The sequence below is a fragment of the Myripristis murdjan genome, chromosome 15 (assembly GCF_902150065.1).
Source record: "Myripristis murdjan chromosome 15, fMyrMur1.1, whole genome shotgun sequence".
NCBI classification, from domain to species: domain Eukaryota; kingdom Metazoa; phylum Chordata; class Actinopteri; order Holocentriformes; family Holocentridae; genus Myripristis; species Myripristis murdjan.
This window is the reverse complement of record NC_043994.1, coordinates 30,362,899-30,386,348: the sequence shown is the minus strand read 5'-3', so window position 1 is coordinate 30,386,348 and position 23,450 is coordinate 30,362,899. Positions and strand designations below refer to the sequence as shown.

The following is a 23,450-nucleotide window of genomic DNA, read 5'->3' as shown; positions in this document are numbered from 1 at the left end:
ACGTCATGCTCCCTTCCCTCGTATCATATCGCTCATATGATGAGCTAATATTGTGTGTGTTTCCTTTCCAAGCTGATCGAGCAGGAATACTGTCAGGATTCGGTGGTTTGACCCCGGCCTCGACGCTGTTCAAGCTGATTATGCTCCCGCGCTCGCTCTGAGTCCTCCTGGAGAGACGCCGAAAATGTAAAAGCAATGCCTGTGCAAGTGGATACAGGCGTCGCTGCTGAAGAAGAGTTTTGTAGGATAACATTTCCATCCTAAAATCGGATTTTTAGCAATGAGGTGATCGGTGCTGGTAGAAACACCGAGATTTAGATTTAAAAGTGGCAGTTCCTCATCCCGTTGGCAGATTTTTTTTTCTTTTACTTGTTTTAAGAAAAAAAAAAAGACTTTAAGATCCAGTGCAAAGTCAACATGATTTGTGTTGTCTGTGTATCATTTATCAGCAGCCAGATATCACAACCAAAAACTGAAACCCCACTCTCCTCCATGCAAGTCACTGGAAACTCAGGCTGCGATAAACAGTTATATTCACTGTCAGAACTTTTTCATGATTAATTGATTCATCATTTTGATCATAAAATGTTTAAAAAGAAAACAAATGCCTATTGCATGTTCCCGGTGCCCAGTGTGATGTCTTCTTGCTGTCTTAATCTGACCAGCAGCTAAAAAAAAAACCCTAAAAAACTTTTCATTTTAGAACAACAAAAATTAAGCACAGCAAATAATTCTTAGCATTTGTGAAGCTGTAATCCATAAATGTGCTGTGTTTTTACCGGATAAACAGCTAAAATTATTGACTGTCACCATTATAATATATTCTATTTATAAGTCTGCCTTCCACCCAGTAAGTGCTGGGATCGGCTCCAGCAGCCCCGAGACCCTAATGAGGATAAGCCGTTTGGAAAATGAATGAATGAATGAATGAAAATTAGAATCTGTTCATTTATAATCCAATTTTTCTCTAAAAACAAAAATAATCTGGTGATTTTTTTTTTTTTTATTTTGTTTTGTTTTCAGACATTTGTGTCCATAAAAGGCAGTGACACAGGGTTGACGACATGGTGACATCATAAAAATGCACACACACACACACACACACACACACACACACACACACACACACAGGTTCAGTAGGTCACTGAGTGAGGGTGTTGAGTTCGGAGGGATTAGAGAATGTTCTACACACACACACACACACACACACACACACACACCCTAAATATAACCATGACAGGCTCCGCCGTTATCGCTGCATGCCTGAGATGAGACGCTGCCGCTCTGCCGCAGTGCCCACGGGCAAAACTGACGACCGACTTGTCTGCCTCCTTTCTCTGTCTGCAGGATCTGCCTGTCAAACTGCCTGTCAGACTCTCTCTTTTCTTTCTCTTTTCTTTCTCTTTTCTTTGTCTGCTCTCGTTGACCACCCAGCTCGTCTTCTTCTTCTGTTAATCTCAAACAGAGCGGAAGGATCCTCACTTCCACACGCAGAAGGAAGGAAGGCAAACGCTTGGCCGTTGTGTTAAGTTTTGGACGCCAAAGGAAAAGTCATGTGGTCATCAAAGCTGAACAGGGTTCATGCTCTGAATAAATTTAATTAATTAAAAAATAAAGAGGTCATTATTTGTGCTTTCTGTTCTGCTGAAAGTGACACTGAACACTAAAACAACACTTGACCCATAAAACCTGACCCTGAGCCTGCAGGTCAGGCTGAAGGTGTCGGAGTCCGTGGAGCTGGACGTTAATCTGCCGCACCGTTTAACACAGTGAAGGGTTTGGGGTTTAAATCCTGGACGTGCAACTAAAATCATTTTTTATGAATCCGCTTTTTAAAGATGATCTTGTAAAGATGTAAGTTTAGAAAGCCACAGCAGCTCCATCCAGACAGAAAGACAGTGTGTGTGTGTGTGTGTGTGTGTGTGTGTGACCTCTGACCCGCAGCCTGTCCTGCAGGGCGTCCTGCTGCAGTGTGTGTGTGTGTTTGTGTATGTGTGTGTGTGTGTGTGTGTGTGTTTGTGTATGTGTGTGTGTGTGTGTGTGTGTGTGTGTGTGGCTCAGAGTGTCTCGCTCTCTGTCTGCAAAACCAAGGCCAAGTGCAGCCATGAGGAGCTCCTGCTGTCTCACTGCCACCTCACAGGCCTGTCTCTCTCTCTGCCTGTCTGTCTGACTCTGCCTGCCTCTCTGACTCTGCCTGTCTCTCTGCCTGTCTCTCTGCCTGTCTGTCTGACTCTGCCTCTCTCTGCCTGTCTCTCTGCCTGTCTCTCTGCCTGTCTCTCTGACTCTGCCTGTCTGTCTGACTCTGCCTCTCTCTCTGACTCTGCCTGTCTGTCTGACTCTGCCTCTCTCTGCCTGTCTCTCTGACTCTGCCTGTCTCTCTGCCTGTCTCTCTACCTGTCTCTCTCACTCTGCCTGTCTCTCTCACTCTGCCTGTCTCTCTGACTCTGCCTGTCTCTCTGCCTGTCTGTCTGACTCTGCCTGTCTCTCTGCCTGTCTCTCTGCCTGTCTCTCTACCTGTCTCTCTCACTCTGCCTGTCTCTCTGAGCCGGCCTGTCTGTCTGACTCTGCCTGTCTCTCTGCCTGTCCCTCTCTCTCTGCCTGTCTCTCTGAGCCGGCCTGTCTGTCTGACTCTGCCTGTCTGTCTGACTCTGCCTGTCTGTCTGACTCGGCCTGTCTCTCTGTCTCTGCCTGTCTCTCTGCCTGTCTCTCTGACTCTGCCTGCCTCTCTGACTCGGCCTGTCTCTCTGACTGCCTGTCTCTCTGCCTGTCCCTCTCTCTCTGCCTGTCTCTCTGACTCTACCTGTCTCTCTTCCTGTCTCTCTGTCTCTGCCTGTCTGTCTCTCTCTCTGCCTGTCTGTCTCTCTGCCTGTCTGTCTCTCTCTCTGTCTCTGTCTCTCTGCCTGTCTGTCTCTGTCTGTCTCTCTGTCTGTCTGTTGTCTGTGTCTCTCTCTCTGTCTGTCTCTTTCTGTCTCTTTCTGTCTTGTAAATTTAATCTTGAGTCCCTTCACTCATCATTGGATGCCGGTGTGTAGGCGTGCGGTTTGGTGTGTGTGTGTGTGTGTGGTTTAGTGTGCGTGTGTGTGTGTGTGTGTGTGTGTGTGTGTGGTTTAGTGTGCGTGTGTGTGTGTGTGTGTTGGCGATGTGGCTGCAGCTGCTGGAGTTTCAGCTCTCAGATAATCTCAGCGCAGCTCAAACTGCGTCCGTCCTGCAGCTAGGTGGCGCCACTGCTGGGAATCCCCCCCGTACAGTCTGTTAGCATCTGACCAGGAAACATGAACGTCTTCAAATGTCTTCAGTCCAATTTGACAAAAACTCCTCATTAAACTCAGTCATGAAAGAGTGTTGTGTTGATTTCCACAGAAACATCTTATCTGATTTCATTTTGTCAAAATAAACTAAAAAAAAAAAAAAAAAAGTGCTGTGCTGAAGCTAGTCCTAACAAAATTATTCAAAAATGGAACAGAAATACATATTATATATTATATTTACTGTCAACGATGCGCTGAATAACAATAGAAATCAGTCTTAAAATCAGTGTTCAAATTTGTCTTAAAAAGTATTGAATGTGATGCCTGAAGAAACTCTTAAAGGAGCATTACTGCCTTTTTTTGGGGGCTTTTTTGTTTTGGCCGTTGATTTCCTTTGATTTCATCACAGCACAGAAATGACTCCTCGCTGAACTTTCCTGCCTTTTGCTTTTGCTGATTCGACCTCTGACGTGTTTCGTTGTGACTTTGCCCTCCGTGCAGCTGTGTGCAATGCATTATATACATTTTTTTTTTTTTTTAACAGCAGATGCAATCAGAGTTAGCCATGAAATTAACATGAACGTGATGCGGGCGGTAAACAGGAAACACACTTTGAGGTCAGGTCAACATTTCACTGGTGTTGTTTGATTTTGCAATTAGGAATCATAGATTATCTTGATTCTTGGCTCTTGATGAGGAAATTAAGGCTTTTGTGTTTGGTGAAAACCTTGCAAGTCCTAACCTTTGTAAGTCTACTGTGTTTTTTTTTTTTGGTTTGGGAAAGAGTGAAGTCCCCCATCAGTGATTTAGATTGTATTACTCCTTCAGGTCTGACAAGAAACCCTTTGTTTATTGTCAGAGCTGCGTGGCCGTCGGTCTAAAAACAGCACCACTGCTCGTAGTTCCTGAGAAGCTGTGTGGCGGTGACGATGGTTATCAGCTGCTGGGCGCTGATGAGGCGGAGCTTCCTGTTTCCTGCTCTGCTTCCCCTCCTGACTTACCGGTTGTGTTGCTGCTTGGCGAGCTGCTTACGCCAGCCGTGTCGCAAGCGGCTCTGTGTCACTGAAACACCTGATGAAAGACTCGAGTTGCGTCCGGCCCGCGGCCCTGATGCCCTGCAGAAGCCGGGGCGTTTGTGTTTGTGCTCGGTCGCCGACTCGGCCTCTGCCAGGGTTGGCGCTTCGGTCCACTCACACTAAGAATATAAATATACTTCATGTAAGTCTTATGCACTTGGGAGTAATCTGGATTCAGATACCCAGAACAGAGAGAATTGCATTTCTCAATTTCAGTGTTGAAATTCAGCAGAAGACCCGTTGATGTCAAGTTAAATTAAATCGTCATCCAGTTGCTATCCAGTTTTCCCAGCTGACTTCATCTGATTTGCACTGGACCTTTTAATTGCTGTTTTATCATACGTGTGCTGAAATGATAGATAGATAGATATAGATTATTGATCCCAACCAGGGAAATTCTGGTGTTCCAGCAGCAACAGTAGAAACATATAATAAAGTTAAATAAAATAGAATAAAGGCTAAATATTTACAATAAAGACTATGAAGACTAAAAACTAAAAATATACAATAAGGGCTATGAGATGTGAAATGACTGATTAATAAATTGGTTGCCCGACAGACAGATTATTCGATTATAATCTCAGTAACTGCTTGATTGTTTTAGTCGCCTTAACTAGTGTTTTATTTTAATGCAGATGCTCCCAGTATGGGGCAAAAATATCAACCATCTTCACTAACTTGCTAAGATTGTCTTCCTTCTCTCCGTTCATATCTTCATGAAATTCATACTTTCCTCAGTCGGCTGGTCAGACTCAGGAAAACATTTCCAGACGTCACTTTGTCCTTATTTCTGGCATTTCAAAGATTAAATGATTATGATCAATAGATTGACAATAAAAAGGCTCATTATTTGCAGCACTGTACTTATATATATATTCTTTCTCTGCTGTGATCTTGTGTTTGTGCAGCTGCTGCGGCCGGAGGAGGTGGAGATGCTGGTGTGTGGCAGCCCTGAGCTGGATATGAGCGCCCTGCAGAAAGCCGCTCAGTACGAAGGATACAGCAAGACGGACACCACCGTGCGGTGAGAGCCTCCGCTTTTTGTTCCCTTAAATAGCCTGACCCGGCTGTACCGTAAGCCCACATAAATTCACCGCACACGTCAGCAGCACCTGTTCTTTCCATGAACTAGTCAGTGTGCATACTGTACATTCCTGCTGGAAAATATGAGGCGCATCCACTGTTTCCATGAAAAAGCCCGACCCCACTCTGCTGAAAGCCCACATATTTTCATTGTGTAAGATTTTAGGACCATCTCCTCTTTTCATGAAATAATCTGCCCCGCTCTGCTGTAACTTCACATGTTTCCATGACATAAACTTTGAGGACCATCTAGAGTCCAAACCAGTCAGCCAGGTTTCATTTTTACAGTCTGATGGGCGACCTGATGGGGGCGCCACCACTGGACAACGTGATTTAGCCTGGATTATGTTTATATTTCCACCAGATTAGACACTCCCCAGCAGGAGGAACCACCTTGTGCAGGTCAAAAAAAGTAATAATCTGATTAAAAAACTTTGTGGCATGTAAACGCACGTCTTATCAGATCGCTGCATTCAGTCTCCATGGAAACAGTGAAGCTAATCAGGATGATTTCAGTCGGATTGATGAAATATCGTCCATGTCGCCGCAGCAACTGGGAACTGAGCAAATATGTTGTGTTGTGCTGGCGGCAAATTGGTGTATACGGACTTTAGCCCGGTGTAACATAACAGTTCTTTGCAATGGCAACGATACAACCATGGTCCTGTGCTGATTTGAATGGGAGACTCCACTCTGCTCCAGTTTGAGCTCATTCGATTCTGACTGCTAACTTACCAGTTCTAAGAGCCACCAGACACTGAATGTTTAGGACAGACAGAGGTAAAGATTTATGAAGTGGATATCAGCTGCCGTGGATTATTAATCGACTAAAGACAGAAGCAAAGTGGATATTTATAAGTATGAAAATGTCATGGATTATCACTTTAAAGAGGGAGTGCAAGCCTGGAAACAGCTGAGACACCGGTTGTGAAACAGGGAGATTAACTTGTCACCCTGTACAGTATGGGGGCGACACACACACACACACACACACACACACAGAGCCTGCGATGCCCTTCAGTGTGTGTGAGTGCAGCGGGCAGGCCCAGCAGGTGAGCCCGAGCCTCTGCGTGTAACCCGAGCCGGCGCTGACAGCCCAGGCAGCTGCAGGCCTGTTGCACAACCGCCCGGCTCGCCGCTATTGCTCCGTCCCCGACCCCGGCGGCCGCCGTCCACCTGTCCGCTCCTCAGGCCGTCCGGCGGCCCGTGTCTTTGTCTCCGGGGTTTTCTGCTGAAGCGATTTCACAGCTGCAGCGGCTCGATATCGGAGCCGAAGCAGCTGATCGTCTGATAGCGTGTTATGTAATAATCAGACAGGCTGTGTTAACACGAAAGTGGGTCAATAAAGGAGCAGAGCGCAGCAGCAGCTTTAGACTGATATTGTCATTGTTAAAAATGAGGCATTTTATCTAATTTCCCATCATAATCCACATTATCTGTGGAAGTATATGGGCTAATGATGTAATTAATTAAAGGTTCACTATGCAAAACTGAGTGTCAGTTTAACTAAAGACTCTTTTAACCCAACTGATGATGCAAACCATGCAGACTCAAACATCAAATTTCATGCTTATTCTGAATTTTTTGGAGCATTTGAGTCTAAACAGATGTCACTTCTTGGCAATTTTAGATTTTAGTGCACCTTTATAGGACTTAATGCATTCATTAGCAAGTGTTTCTGCCTTTTTCTTGCCTTAATGTAACACACGGGCTGTCCCAGCATGAAGCAAAGGGGGCAGTTTTTGTCGCCATTACCCTGCAGCATTAAAAAACACAACACACCAAGCGATGATGGATTAAACAGAGCTCCCCTTAAGATTCATAAAGACTTTGATTGGATGTATTGTGAATCTGCAAAGCCGCGCGGTCAGATCTTCCCGTCACGATTTAAAACCTGAGGACGAGTTAAATATTACACACACTGAGGCTCACATTCACGAAATGGACCGAAAAACAAATGGCTGTCCGCTGAATGTGCGTAAGGAGTGGAAAGCTGTCTAATTACGCTGATCAGAAAGCACTGTGTCAGCTCGTGTGTGTGTGTGTGTGTGTGTGTGTGTGTGTGTGCGTGGGCGGCAGGGCGGCCTTGAGAGCAGCTGTGTTTGGAGGAGTGTGTCACTGACTAAACACACCAGGCTGAGGTGATGCAACCTGTTTTACCAGCAGCTCACCTTTAATTTCAGCGGCGTCATTTACCAGAGGAGGGACGCCGCAGTGTGACAGTGCACTTTAATTATTTAGCCTTGTCTTCCTGCCTTTATTAAGACCTGAGCGCTGTTCAAATGCACCCAAATGTAACATATATAAACTGTATATATCTCATAAGCCTATATCTTCATATAACCAGAGCGTGTATGTATGTGATAATAATATTTCACCCCATAAGTAACATATAGGGCAACATCACTCTCGATATAGGGGCATATAAGTCATAAGACGTTTCCATACGTGGAGTAATAAAGCTGAAATGTGAACCTGCCACCTTTTGGTTTAGCTCCCAGAATTCAAGGCGGCAGGGCTGAGGCGCCAATATGCGACTCTTCACCTCGACTCAGAGTCAGTAAAGGAGTCTTGCAGCTATTTAAAGCCTCCACTGCTGAACAAACACGTGAAATAAAAGAATTAATAAAAAGTCAGCACTGAGTTCTTTACTGTCCTCCTGTTCTCCAGCCTGATGTATTCGTAGTAACTTCTGTGTATTTGTTGTTGTTTTAATATGAAAAAAAAGCATATTGTACCTTTAAGGCCTTGTGAGTGTTCAGGTGTGTGTGCTAATAATGTACTGCGGTCTGACATATATATTACTGTGTGTGTGTGTGTGTGTGTGTGTGTGCAGCTGTTTCTGGGACGTGGTGCTGGCCTTCCCTCTGGAGCTGCAGAAGAAGCTCCTGCACTTCGCCACAGGAAGCGACCGCGTCCCCGTCGGAGGAATGGCCGACCTCAACTTCAAGATCTCCAAAATCGACGTCCCGACTGACTGGTACTGACCCGCTAACGCATGTGGTAGCATCTAGTGTTGGCATGGTAACAGTAACATGAGTAGATTGTGGATAGCCGACCCAAGTTCGGACAAAAATTTAGAAATTATACTCGTTTGTTTGTTTGCATCAGTTCTGGGCAACTTCCTGTGCGGTGCTGGAGTTTACGTGATGACGCTGAAGGCAACACGCAGGCTGTTTCAGGCAGTAAATGTAACCTAGAGATGGAGGATGAGGAAATCTGGGGCTCAGGTCGAGTTCAGACACAAAAAACAAAAAATCCCTGTCGGGTTCGGGTCGGGTTCGGACAAAAACACACAGCCCGATCCGTGCCGTGCCATCGGTCCGACGGCCTGTTACTCCAAAACCTCAAAAGTCCAAAAAATGTTCCGTTGCTCCAAAGGCCCGTTAGTCCGATCGCCCTTAAAATCCTCACCCACAATCCTCACACAGCAGCGTGAACCTGAGGAAACCCCTGCTCAACGTGACCACATGTACAGAGCCAACAGCTTTCGGTCTTCGGGTTTGAAAACCAATGGGATTTCGGCCTGATGGGACATTTTTCAGACGATTCGGGGTTCAGAATAACGCACCAGCCAGACTAGAGACTCGGCCAGTTTCTTGTTTCACATCTGGAAACGAATCTGCCGCATCACTCGCCGTACCTGTAGCCCTCGTCCCCGGGTGGATTCGGGTCACACGTCGTCCCAGCTGGGGCGACACATTCAAACGGTCGTGTTTACCTACTTCCCAGCGACATGTTGCATCTTGCAGTCCATGTTTGTGCTCCGCTGGTCGGTGTTTTTGGTACAAATCCAGGGGCTCAAAGTACCAACCCGGGGCAAAACCAAAAGTGGTTCAGTTTTGAGATTTATGCCCAATTCAGGTTGAACACAAAGTACAATCATATACGACATAAGATTAAGACGCCCTGATCTCTCTGAGCTCTCCGAAGCTTCAGAATAAAGGCCCAGACACTAAACAGCTGGTATTTTAAACTGAAACTTAAAAATGTTTTTGTGTTCTGACCTCACCTGAACCGAAACCGGAAACAGAGACCAGAACTCTGACGTGATTGTTTTCACCTCGTAATCCTAGTTCATTTTTTTTCTGAGTTGAACTGAATGCAGCGTTAAAGGGACAGTCCCGGGCGTTTTTTCGGAGCAGGATGTCACAATTTGTGACTTTTGGACATTTACACAGCGGAAGTTCCCAAATATCAGAGACGGTCAAATACTGTGTTTTTGTTTGTTTGTTTGTTTTGAACATCTTTCAAGGTGCACAATGCAAAAATTAGGATTCATGTAAGTCATAATAATGTAGACTCAAATTATAAATACATTTTTTTGTCAGTTAAGTCTAAAGGCAGCTCCACATGATTCGCTTCAACATCCCAATTATATTTCAGCTGTGATTCATTTGAGCTGAATATTTTCAGCGTGAAATTTGATCAAACCCGCATATCTTCAATAACTGGTATCAAATCAAATCAGACTTCAGTTGCACAGCACTAAACAAATGTAACACAAAGAGCTTCACAAAATGAAACAGAAGAGAAGAAAAATATATTTTTTTAAAAAATCACCCTATGAAACAGGAACAGTTGAAGCACTATTAGGAGACACTATGAGATTTTTTTTAAAAAGAAGAAAGGAATAAAAACTTAAAACAACAAAATAATATAATAAAATAGACAATTAAATAGAAAAGAGGAGCACTATTAGAGAATAAAACCAGAAATTAAAGGGTTGAATATAGAAAAGAATTAAAACCAGGATATAAAATGATAGACCAGCCAACCAAACAGATATAGATAGATAGACAGATAGATAGATAGATGGATAGATGGATAGATAGATTTTAATGTCTTGTCTTTGCTTTCAAAAATAGAAACAAAATCGAGGTGGACAAAAAAAATGGAAGGAAAGCCGAGGCTCACTCTTGGCTCAGAGCTCCCTTTTGTTTGCCAGGAAATATAAATATACATATGGCTGACCTGGTGACTGATACAGAGACACACTCTGAGAGGACACACTGACACACTTGGACAACAGACATACTGACACACATACACACTGACACACACACACACACACACACACACACACACACACACACACACACACACACACACAGGTGACAGACATGACTGACCGACGGCTCGCGCTGCACCAGAAACTAATGTAAAGGGAAATAACAGGACAATTATCTGGGTTCCTACAGGGTGTGTGTGTGTGTGTCTCTGTGTGTGTGTGTGTGTGTGTGTGTGTGTGTGTACATAATCAAATGTGTTTTTTTCTGTAAAGAGGAGATAAGGCAGACAGATGAACTTGAGTTTATCTCAAACTGGGTCAAAGAAATGAACAGGCTGCCCTCCTGTCTGCTGTCCACACACACACACACACACACACACACACACACACACACACACATACACACCTCTAGAGTCTGTCACTGCTGTTTATGGATGTCAGTAACGCATCAGATGAAACTTTACACTTTATTTCTTGTAAATTTCTTTTTTCTTTTTACAATATTTTTGTCCCTTTTCACTCTGCACACGTTTCACATTTCACATTCACATTTTTCATTTGTTTTTGTTTGTTGCTGTTTGTTGCCGTTTGTTATTCTCCAGACTGTTCTCACACTGCAGATCATGAACTTTTCTCACCATTCATATTCTTTAACCCTTTGGTGCATAGCGGTCATTACACTGGACAGCTGTTTAAAGTCATTTTCTCCTAAATGCAGTGGTTTCTATGGTGGAATTGCATATCAGCTGTTAGAGTGCTCTCTGCTGCTCCCCCCCATTGAGGTTTATGCAGAGACTGTCAGTTCTTGTTGCTGAAACCATATTAATACTAGCATCATGACATGGTAATACCAGTCCTGCATCCTTAAAGAAGTATGGAGACTCACAAAAGTGTTCATGCCCTAAGAAGAGTAAAAACACATAAGAAAAAAATCTGGACTCAGGCTTTCATAATTCATGCATCAAAGGGGTAAAATCCCGTTTCCCCTTGCTTTATGTTGTTATTATTCGCTGCCGTTTTTTTCCCGACGAAAAATCATTTCATGTCACCGGACGTCGTCTTGTTTCATCTTTTTTGGCACTGATAGTAACTGTTTAGAGAGTTTATAGTAACTGTTTACAGAGTTTATAATAACTGTTCACAGTTTACAGTAACTTTACAGAGTTTACAGTAACTGTTTACAGAGTTTATAGTAACTTTACAGAGTTTATAGTAACTGTTTACAGAGTTTATAGTAACTGTTTACAGAGTTTATAGTAACTGTTTACAGAGTTTATAGTAACTGTTCACAGTTTACAGTAACTTTACAGAGTTTACAGTAACTGTTTACAGAGTTTATAGTAACTTTACAGAGTTTATAGTAACTGTTTACAGTTTACAGTAACTTTACAGAGTTTACAGTAACTGTTTACAGAGTTTATAGTAACTTTACAGAGTTTATAGTAACTGTTTACAGTTTACAGTAACTTTACAGAGTTTACAGTAACTGTTTACAGAGTTTATAGTAACTTTACAGAGTTTATAGTAACTGTTTACAGTGTTTACAGTAACTGTTTACAGAGTCTACAGTAACTGGTTACAGAGTTTACAGTAACTGTTTACAGAGTTTACAGTAACTGTTTACAGAGTTTATAGTAATTTACAGTGTTTACAGTAACTGTTTACAGAGTTTATAGTAACTGTTTACAGTGTTTATAGTAACTGTTTACAGAGTTTATAGTAACTGGTTACAGTGTTTATAGTAACTGTTTACAGAGTTTATAGTAACTGGTTACAGTGTTCATAGTAACTGTTTACAGTGTTTACAGTAACTGTTTACAGAGTTTATAGTAATTTACAGTGTTTACAGTAACTGTTTACAGAGTTTATAGTAACTGTTTACAGAGTTTATAGTAATTTACAGTGTTTACAGTAACTGTTTACAGAGTTTACAGTAACTGTTTACAGAGTTTATAGTACCTGGATACAGTGTTTACAGTAACTGTTTATAGTGTTTATAGTAACTGTTTACAGAGTTTGATGATGAGACTGATGAAATTAACATTGAAAACAACAAAAAGCAGCTGCTGTGATTTAGAACTACAACTATTTTCACTGTGAATCTACTGATTATAGTTTAAGTGAATTTACTGAAAATTTAATATGTACTGACAAAAATCTGTCTCTCTCTCTCTGCCTGTCTCTCTCTCCAGGTTGCCGATCTCTCACACCTGTTTTAATCAGATCTGTCTGCCTCCGTATCGAACCAGGAAGGAGCTCAAACACAAGCTCACCATTGCCATCTCCAACGCCGAGGGCTTCGGCCTCGAGTGACCGGCACACGCACACACACGCGTGCGCACACACACACACACACACACACACATACACACACACACACACACACACACAGGGCCCTATCTTGCGTCAGAGTCCCTAAACCCGTTATTTGGGGATTTAGCATTGTGTAAGAGGCGTTCCCCGGAAAAAGTTGCTATCTTGCACACCTGCCGTTATCCCTAAAACACCTGCGCTACCCGTTACATTATGCTTAGGCGTAGTTTGGGCGTTACGCCAGTTAAACCAATCACTGTGCCAGGTGCCATTGCCTTTAAGAGCAGGCTGCGCCATCCTAAATCCACAAACCGAAACCCGTGATGGAGAGAGGAAGGTCGCGATTTAGTACTATCTCTGCCATTTTCTCAGGGGTTCAACTGAGGCTAAAGCAAGGTGGCTTTTTATTCGGGAGGTGGAGCCACATGTGCACGTCCACATGTGTCCAAGTGGACGTGCATTGAAGCCGTCTGGGCGCGCTCTTGTAAAAGCCCAAATGGGATAGCGGGTGGTTCTGAGCACCCGCTATACGCTTTCCCTAAAGTGTGTGGTCAAGATAGCAATTGTAGGGAAAGTGCATAAAACACACGTACGAGCACACCTCCAGGCGCAAATAACGGAGTCGGCATAATGTATAGCGGGTAGTGTGGCCGCAAGATACCGTTTAGGGATAGTGGAAGCTGCTAAATGCGTAATTCAGGGGTAGCGGGTAGTGGGAACGGGTAGCGCAGTGTGGAAGATAGAGCCCACAGAGTGTCTTAGCAACACGAACTCCGTGTGTGTCTCTGAGTGTCTCGACTAAACCAGGGTGAGACTGATGGATCTGACATGTCAGGATGATGTGGCCTTTTACTGAAAATCTTTTTTTTTTTTTTAATCATTATTTGTCTTTTTCTGGGTCAAAAGGCTGCCAAAAAGCTTTTTGGGTTGATAAAAAAAATACACACACACACACACACACACACAACAAACACACAAAAAACCCCATCCTGATTGGCTGGCTGGCTGATAAAAACAAAGCCGATTTTTTATCTGAAAACTTTAATTTGTTCAAACAGCAGAATAACCCAGTTTTGTTTTTTTGTGAGTATTTCGCTGCTGCTTCCCGTCCAGATTCCATGTAATAAAAGAAAAGATGCTCCTCCCTCAGCACGGCGACATAAAACCGATCTTTGAAACCGTTTTGTCACATATTTAATATATTTATTAACTGTCAAACTGTTTTTTTTCCTTTATGTAAGTTAATTCTTCATTTCAAAGCAGGAGCTGTGGAGTCATGCTGCCTAAACACATTTCATTATTCTGTATTTCTGAGAGGAAACTTCCCCCAATTTGACACAAAGCCCAGGTTTTTTTTTTTTTGTCTTTTTTTGACAAGTCAGTTTTAAAAATCATATCAAAGCTGCCGGCCACATCTCTCTGAACATGTCGGTAACTTTTATCGGTCAAACCCTGGTCTCAAATTCACGGATGAGTCAAATTTCAGGGGCGGGGTGAGACTCAGCCAGGTCGACTCCTCGGCGTCCTCCAAAAACCTTGTATCCTGAAAACGTCCAGGCTCAGCTCAGAAATGATTTGCTCATCCCGCTTGTTTTTTGTTTTTGTTTTTTTTTTCTCAGGCCTTTACGCTGTGTGACTTTTCCACACGTTATGTTTGTATATATGTTTTTCCTGTTTGTAAATGCATCGTGGTCAGACTTTCTGATGTAAAATGATTTTTTTTTTTTTCTGTTAAAGTTAAACGCGGTTCAGTCACCGGCTCCTGAACGCAACTGCATGAAAACTTCAGAGCTCGTTTAAATTCGCAGATCGTTTGCATCTTTAGCCGTTTCTTTTATATCACAGCCATAAATGAACGGGCAGATGAAGAAGGCGAAGCGGAGCATGACAGGTTTTCTGCCGCTGCTGGAGATACAAGGTTTACAGAGGACACAGGGGGACCGCACATGTGTGGGTTTAAGTTGAAGTTGAAGTTTTGGTGACTATCGAATATATTTTTTGAAGGCCTAGAATATGTATTTTGTATAATTTTGCTTCGTAGCACACTGTCAAGGTAATCCTGAACTAAGGCTTTGCTGGTAAAAGAACGCCGTCGTGCATCATGAGATATAGATTGTCTTGTGAATAGAAGTTTTCTTCTTTATTGTTGGTTTTTAATTTTTAATTTTAATTTTTTTTTTTTTTTTTTTTTTGACATTGCCGCCTGAACTCACGGCTGCAGCACAAACGGTTTTATCTGTTATTTTAATGTTGTTGTAATGTATTTTTCATGGTTTGAGCTGTTGATTGACACTTGTGTGCGTGTGTGTGTGTGTGTGTGTGTGTGTGTGTGTGTGTGTGTGTGTGCATGTTGGGTTCCTGTATGTTGTTGCACCGAAAACCAAACAAATCAAGCAACATGGAAACCTAGCTAGTTCATAGGTCCATTGTTATTATTTTATTTTTTTCAGTGTAGCTGCCCTGTAAAATAACAATCAAACCTGATGGCTGATGTTCACTTTGATTCCATTTTGTGAATCAGAAAAAAACAACAAAAATGTTTTTACTGGCTGAATAGTGGAATAAATTATTAACCATACAAGCCTACATGCAAATTTATGCTCAGAAATGTGTAAATTCAAAGAAAATAAATACTTCTGGTGATTTGGTGAATATTAAATTAATCAGATAAACCTCCATATAACAGCCAAGTTCAGCCGTGCTTCCTCTTCACATTTATATTTGAATTGAAAGGACCAGGATTTTGAATGTTAATGACACTTTCCATGTCAGTAAACTATTTCGCAAATCATGCAGCAATATTAAAACATTTATTTATTAACACAACACAGAATCAAAATGTGAGTCTGTGGTTGAATCAGCCACCTTATAACAAAGTCCTCAACCTGCAGAAACCACACCGCTGATAATTGGCTGTGGAAAGCAAAACGTTTCCCCGCTTAAGGACTATTTTCCCTGGCGGAGGAGAATTTGAAAAAGTCCTGAAAACACACCAGTGCTGCTGCTTTTAGGAAAACCTCTTAAGATTATAATTTAATATTTCAGACCCTGAGCCCCTCACGTCCGTGGCGTCCCGAAGTGAAACCGGCCGGCTCCCCCTTGCCCCTCGTGGCTCCTCACATAACAGCCACAGTTTCTGCTGACCTTCTGCCCCAAAGTTACATCCGACCCGACTCCCGACGCACGCAGCTTATCTCCTGCCCGGGTCTTATGTAACACCCTGCTCTCTGAGGTAAAGCTGAGGAGGGGTCGTCCTCTCCATCGGGGTTCCAGCCTACGCTCTGACGGCAGTCAAATGCCCCAAAAATCACCTTGTCTTTCAAATCTTCTCTGTTTTTTTCGCAAAATCCGGTTGCTTTCACTTCCTAGGAAGCGTAATTTTCAAGGGAATAAAGATTTTAGCCAATAATCCCATTCCAAATCTTTTTAATCTGTGATGGAGCTATCATAGATCATAGAGTTAGTGGTCAGTGTCTTATATTCACCCCCAAAATCTTGTTTTTCTTCCACTAAGGTAGAAAAAAAATCTGCCAGTGGGATGAGATAATCCCACCTGTTTCCACTGCAGTGTCACTTGCTTCATGAATTTTTCTGGGAACACGTACAGTGGTGGAAAAAAGTTTTCGGACACCCTTAAAATTTTACACAATCTCACAATCTCAAATATTATCATGAAATATTTGTGGAAAAATCTTTTTTTGTGTTTCAAAAGGTGTGGCTGCATTAGACAGATACAAACAAATACAAATTATATTTTTTTGTTTATTGTTTATTTTTTTATTTTCTCAGAAAAACTAACCAAACTAAATTAAGTTTAATCTTTCTCTTCAGGTGTGTTTCCTGCGTTAGGTTCCTTGTTTTAGCCATTTTTGTGTCTGAAGAACTTTCAGATGTGCTGGCTTTATATAGACACCAAGCTTGGCAACAAAAATTGTGTCTTTTAATAAAAAGAACGACCTTCATCACTGGTACCAAAATGACCCAATACTCAGAATTTCTTATGTATTTTTATGGAACCAATCAATTTGAAGTTTTTAATGGCTTTTTTAGGATTTGTTTAGTATTTTGGCTGACTGTACTAAAAGAAATTGCACTTGAAGACCTAAGAGTGATTTGTTAATGCAATATTTCACAAATGCATGGGGTGTCCGAAAACTTTTTTCCACCACTGTATATATGAATATGGTGAAACAATGAAAAATAAGGCAAGGATCAAGAACATGACACTTGATTGAAGAAAATCCTGGATTATCTCATCCCACTGGCTCCCAACTACCTGTTCAAACCTAGAAATTCCACTAATGAGACACTTTTGACCTTTTTAATCGCTGCTTGGTCCACTTGAAGGAAAACGAGGTCACTTCTCGGTTCCCTCTCCACGTCATAAAGCTCAAAGCAGCAGCTTCTCCACTCCCACTGACCCAGAAGCAGATCTGACCGCCGCACCATCGACCGGCGAGCGGCGATGGACCTTGGCACTTTACAGTCTTACAGTATGTACAGTACAGCAGCTCAGAGTAAACACACACACACACACACACACACACACGCGTCACACACATGTCAGACACATGCTCTCACTGTGGGGACGCAGCAGAAACTCCAATGCAAAGTGTTTTACAGCGTCTGCAAGCCTTTTAAATACCTTAGGAATCATTAAAAGGCTTTAAATAGTCCAATTAAATTTGAATTGATGAGGTGTGAATTTAATTTGTTTGCCTCTGAGTCAAGTTTGTCTGCATCAGAGCAACATTTTTGTTCTTCAATCAATCAGACTTTATTTATATGGCGCTTTTTAATTTTTAATGCTTCACACATTAAAATGATAAAATATTATTGTTTTTACTAAAAACTGGAGCTGAGGAAATTCAATCCTAAATCTCATCAGTTTGCAATGAGGAAACAGCAGAGGCAGGATGATTAAGACCAAAAAGAAATAGATAAAAGTCAAAATAGAAAAAAATAAAAGTCATAATAAAATGACAAACAGGACATAAAAAGCAAATGGATACTAAAGCGTGCGAGATAAAATAATAAAATACTTAAACAGAGAACAAGTACAGAAGTGAGTAAAACCAGAGACTAGAAGGTCTGGTTTTAAAATGACACAGTCGAGAAAATTTTAAAGAGCAAAATAGAAAACAGAAAAAAAAAAAAAGAAAGAAAGAAAACAAAAAAATACAAAATAAAGAACTAAAATTCAGTGTAAAAGAAGGAGACTAAGAGCTCTTCTAAAAGAAAATGAGATTTGTCATGTAAACTTTAACACATTAGACGGGACGCTGCGGCGCCTGCGAGCGTCCTGATTGGGCGAGAAAGTGTCAGGCCAGCGTCTTGCTCAAGGACACATCAGCAGAGTCTGGGACTGTGCTCACACTGTAACTCAAACAGGGCTGGAAACGTTATGGCGTCTGGCCAATGTATGTGAACCAACATCAGAGAGACGCTCGCACGCTTGACACACACACACACACACACACACACACACACACACACACACACACACACACACACACACACACACACACACAAGTCACTGAATATGTTTCTATGAAAACTTAAAAAAAAAAAAAAAAAAAACAACAACAGCTGTTCAGATGGCAAAAATATATTGAGCAGAGGCAGAAGAAAGGAAAAGTGCAATGACTCTAGTCTAAAAATGTACTCTGGTAAAAATACTATTTCAAAGCCTTTTCTCAAGGCAAAGAATAAAAGTACTTTGTGTTAATTTTACTTAAAGTATAGAAGTAAAAGTGCATTTGTAATGTACTGAACAGGGGCTCTCTGTTGTACGACAGCGTTTTAGAGCCACTGCAGGGAGAAAAATTATGAAGCCAGGGGATGAGGGGTAATAATATAACTATATATAACTAATATAATTTCTCCTCCTAAAAAAAGTTTTTTCTTATTTTTTTATACTCTGATCCTCATAAAGGAAGAAGGAAAATTGTGATTCTGGGCTCAAACCCTTCATTCATTTTTCTGTTTTTTTTTTTTTTTCTCGTAAATTGGCAACTGTATAATCTTCAAATTTTCATGTTTTTTTTTCCTCATAAATTTGTGAGTTTAATCTCGGAATTTTTGAGTTTTTTCTCATAAATGTGTGAGTTTTTTCTTGGAATTTTATCACTTTAATCTCAGAGAATATCTGAGTTTATTCTTGTAAATCTGTAACTTTGAATTTAGGAGATTCTTGACTTTTTTTTCTGAATATTACCCGCCCCTGCTGCGTTTTTTTTTTTTTTTTCTTTTTTCCTTCTTTTTTTTGTCTTTTCTCCCCACAGTGACCCTGGTACGCCGTCGTGTTGTCGACTGTCCCTCTGACTCCCACACGAGAAACAATCTGCACCTGAAATTGTGTTTTCGAGGACGGTTTTCAACAAACGTCCGCCGTGCCTGGGCTTGAACCGGCCGGTTTTCCAGGACTTTCACTCTTTTATCACCCCTCCTTCACCGTGGACGCCCAATTAAAAGACAACAGCTCCTTTTCTCATGCTTATTTTCTTTTTTCTCTCTCTCCCTCTCTCCCTCTCTCTCTCTCTCTGTCCTAGTTAGCGCTGCAGACAAGGCATCTTATCGGGCATTAAACAAACACAAGTATGTAGGCCACGGCCGGGTCGGCTTTGTCACTCAGTAACCCGGCAACAGCCCGCTATTATCTTTTAATAGGAGAGCAGACTGGCTGACTCAGCAAAATTCCTCCTATTCATTTTCAGAAATAGCAGACAATAGCACCAAGTATTAATTTTTTTTTTTTTTTGGTTTTGGTTATGTTGTTGTTTTGCTGGTGTCATTGTGTCAGAGGCTGATCCCAGGCTGCTCTCTTCTGCTGCGTCATGCTCGTCTTTAATAATTCATCTGCTTGTTTGTTTATTCAGTTCAGTCACATATAATAAGAAATATCTTTCAGTTTAAGATAAGTTACAACATTAGCGGGTGATTGCGCTTCCAGCTTTGCATCAGTGCTCGATGGGACGTAGAGTTTCCCACGCCCGGCTGGCTCGGGTCACATGGGCAGCGTTGTCGTCGTCACACACACACCCCTTCACACCGTGACGCAGAAGAAGTTTGGATGTGGTAAAGAGCCGCTGGGCCTCATCGAGATCCAGCAGGTTTCTCTCTTTTTGAGCGAAGGATGAGCAAAACTCTGTGTGTCAGTGCGGCTTCACACACTCTGAAACTCCAACACACACTTTCCTCTCAGCTTCAGTCAAACTAAATCATATTTTCTGTCACTGTTAACCCAAAACACCATCATGTACATCAGCGGTAGTGATTTAACCCACAGTCACAGGTATGATTTGCTATTTATTGCATCAGATATCTTGAACGTCATCCTCAAACAGATTTGCATAAGCCGCTTTTTATTTATTTTTTTGATTGATTGGTTTAGTTGCTCGGTGAGGTTTGTGTAAATTAAATCCTCATGTAAAGGCAGGATGCATGGATCGGTGAGCTGTGCAGCCTGAGGGACTTTCATTTTATGTCTTTTGTCGCTGCTTCTCTCGCTCTCCTGCTTTTTCATGGAGAGAGTTTGAGAGTTTCTCGCGTCCAGGGGAGTTTCTGCTCCGTCCCTCAGAGGGAAACTGAACCCGAGCGTAGATGCGGCCTGTAATTTCCTCCTCACGGCGCAGCAACGAATCACGTCGTTCAGCAGGTACAAAACAAACATACACGTGTTTTCTCCAGTCCCTCCAGCAAACTGCTAATTCATCTGTTGCTGTTATCGGCCCAAAGATCATTTAAACGCGCGGCAGCCGGGAAAAACTGGTTCTGGAGCCGTCTTCCATCCCTGCAGGACGAGAAAAGGTCTCTGTTTGCTGTCGGTGATTTCAGCTTGTAAGACACTACAGAATCAATAATATTGATTGATAACCGTATCAATCCCCACAGATGTTGGAGCAAAAGTCTGTCATTTTGTTGTTTTAAAAAATTTAATAAAGATTAAAGTTCAGCGACGACTGCAGTATCAGTGCAGGATGAATGTAACATTGAGGGGGGAAACGCTGTCATTGTCATGTAGAAGTGTGTGTGTGTGTGTGTGTGTGTGTGTGTGTATGTGTGTGTGTGTGTGTTCTGTTGTAAACTAACGGCTCACATTATGTTCTGTTGATTAGCAAATGTGATGTTTAAAAAAAAAAAAAAAATGCCAATGCTTCATTTTATCTTCTCTCAATTCATCAGGATAGAGTTCCAGAAGTGTGTGTGTGTGTGTGTGTGTGTGTGTGTGTGTGTGTGTGTGTGTGTGTGTGTGTGTGTGTGCGTGTGTGTGTGGTAAGAGCAGGGCCTACGTGCTGGTACCTGCAATGTGCTTGTGCAACCCTCATGTCTGACCATGTGCTATAATTGTGCTTTTATTTATTTACACCGTTGTTGTTGTTGTTGTTGTTGTTGTTGTTGTCTTGAACGCAGCTCTGGGCGTTTCTGTATGAAGCTCGTTAATAAAACTCCATAACGACGGCAGTGGACCTGAGTTTGATTTCTCACCCTCTTTGGATTTCCTGTATGTTTCTGGGTATTCTATATTTTTAGGTTTATTTGTCCAAAAAAAAAAAAAAAAAGGAGCCCAAACAAAACAAAGCAGCACAAAGGGCAAGGTCTCGCTGAGCGCGGTGGCTCGTGGCCAAGTTGCATAATAAAAGCGAGCCGGTCAGGGTCAACATTCACTGTTGACTTGTTTCCTGTTGGCGGCGGCGGCGGCGGCGCGTCCAGCTTGTTTATATCAAACCTGTGTGTCAGTGACACGCACGGAAACTGGACCAGCGGCGGCAGGGATGCTGGGAGGAGGTTCACCGACTGACCACTGACACATTAACCTGCAAACACACACCGACGGCGACGCCGCGGGCCGGCCGGCCGGCGGGGAACCGACTGCTTTAACACTTTAGCCAAAAAACAAATTCTCTCCAAAACATGCAACTGAACGCAGAGTGTGATTAGCCTCTGGATTTGGTGTCTAACCCTAACCCCAGCCTGTCAGCTGTGTGGAAAAACACCGGCCGTCCTCTAGAGAGCGAGTGTACACAACACCGAGTGTGTTTACACGCCGGCTTCCAAAGGATTCTGCGGCTGAAGAGGAATCAGGTGCTGCTTGTTTTCATGCACGTTACAATTGGCCTCATAGTTCAATGTTTCTTGTATTATCCAATGTATTACATAGTTCTGCTAGTGGAGGACAGATAAACCAGGAGCCAGATGTACTTTCTCTATCTTGTTATTTAGGTCTGTTGCATTAGATACATGCCCAGTCAACATTCACACACTATCATAGCACATTCCAGGAACAAGGCATGGACAGTGGTTGGCCTGTCCATGTCCGGGTAACTGGCCAATTATTCTCGGTTGCGTTTAAGTCCAACCTCTGTACGGGGCAGGCCCAAGCCCAAGAACATAAATGTGTATCATTTCCTGATATCGGGGCTCTTTCTGACTGAGATCCTGCGGGAGCTCTGTCACTCTGAGACCAGCGCTGCCTGACTTTATATGTGACCATAATAAATATTTCATCAGAAAATTGAAGATTGACTCTGGTTTGTTCTTGGGCTTTCAACAGAAGAATCGGAAGCTAACACACACACACCTGATCAGCTGGTTTTATCGCTGCTGACAGTCTTTTTAAGTCAAACTGTGGCTCTCTAGCTTCTCTTGTTTGCTTTCGGCCGCCAGGTTCGGATGTTTGAATCGCTAAAACATGTTAGTATACCATTCTACACAATGAAAACCATCTGTTATATTTGCATCTGTCATGATTATAGAGGTTCGTTCTGTTCTTCAGAAAGTCTGCAGAGTCTTTGGTTCCTGCTTTCTTACATGTTTAACCCTATAAAGCCTGAACTATGAAAGAATTGGCAGAAAATTCCAATTTTTTGAAATTGAACCCTTTATTTAGTCCTATAACAAAATATATATATAAAATTTTTAAAAAAATATGTTATTACACGACCTTTCTGGTGTATGATATATGATATGTACTTGAAGTGCCAATGGTATGGTCCAGGGTGAACAGGGGAAGTGTTCAAAGGTATACAACAGTATTTTGGTCAAGTATTGATTAAACTGAAAACGAAAAACGGAATTGATAATGTGTATTATATATGATACAAATGGCTTTATAGGGTTAATTAATTAACCCTTTGAAACTTGAGCAAATTCACTCGATTTCACTCAACAGCATGGATGAAAAAGTCAGGAAGTTACTCGATTACAGACATTCATGGATCTCGGCCGGCCTCGTTTGGGCGGCTTGGGGGTGAAAAAATAAAAAATTAAATCTGTGTTTCCGGTTGCATATTATTTTGGCATCTCGCCTTCATGCTGACATGATGTAGCTGCTTTCAGCCAATCAACACTCTGCTCGGAAGAGTCGTCATGGTGGTCTGCGGGTTGCCAGTCAACCTCAATGATAATAATAATAAAGTAATGTTAAATGAAATGTCACATCCCACCATGTCCACTCCGGGCCCATTTTCACTTCATAAAGTAAAGATGAAAATAGATTTGGCCCGTCCACACGGTGCTCGTGGTGTTTTCCCACACCTACGCAGGTCACAACCCGCCGTGGAAAGTCATTTGTCGAGCCTGTTTGATCCGTGACTGGAACCAAAGCGAGGCTGAAGCTTGAGACGTTGCTGGAAAGCAGCGTAACATTTGGGTTTCTCTTTCAGACGGTGATACAGCTTCGTCTTGTCTGTCAAACATCGGCGCTGTGGGACGATGTGG

At 42.3% G+C, this 23,450-nt stretch overlaps 1 protein-coding gene across 1 annotated transcript in view; it reads left to right on the top strand.

The window, feature by feature from the left end:
* hectd2 (HECT domain containing 2) overlaps positions 1-12,782 on the top strand; it is a 71,283-nt gene extending 58,501 nt beyond the window's left edge. Inside the window, exons 20-22 of the mRNA XM_030071416.1 lie at positions 5,233-5,348; positions 8,244-8,387; positions 12,611-12,782. Of these exons, the coding sequence (XP_029927276.1) occupies positions 5,233-5,348; positions 8,244-8,387; positions 12,611-12,731 (381 nt within the window). The 3' untranslated portion in view covers positions 12,732-12,782. The remainder of the gene's footprint in view (positions 1-5,232; positions 5,349-8,243; positions 8,388-12,610) is intronic.
* Positions 12,783-23,450: the final 10,668 nt, after the last annotated feature.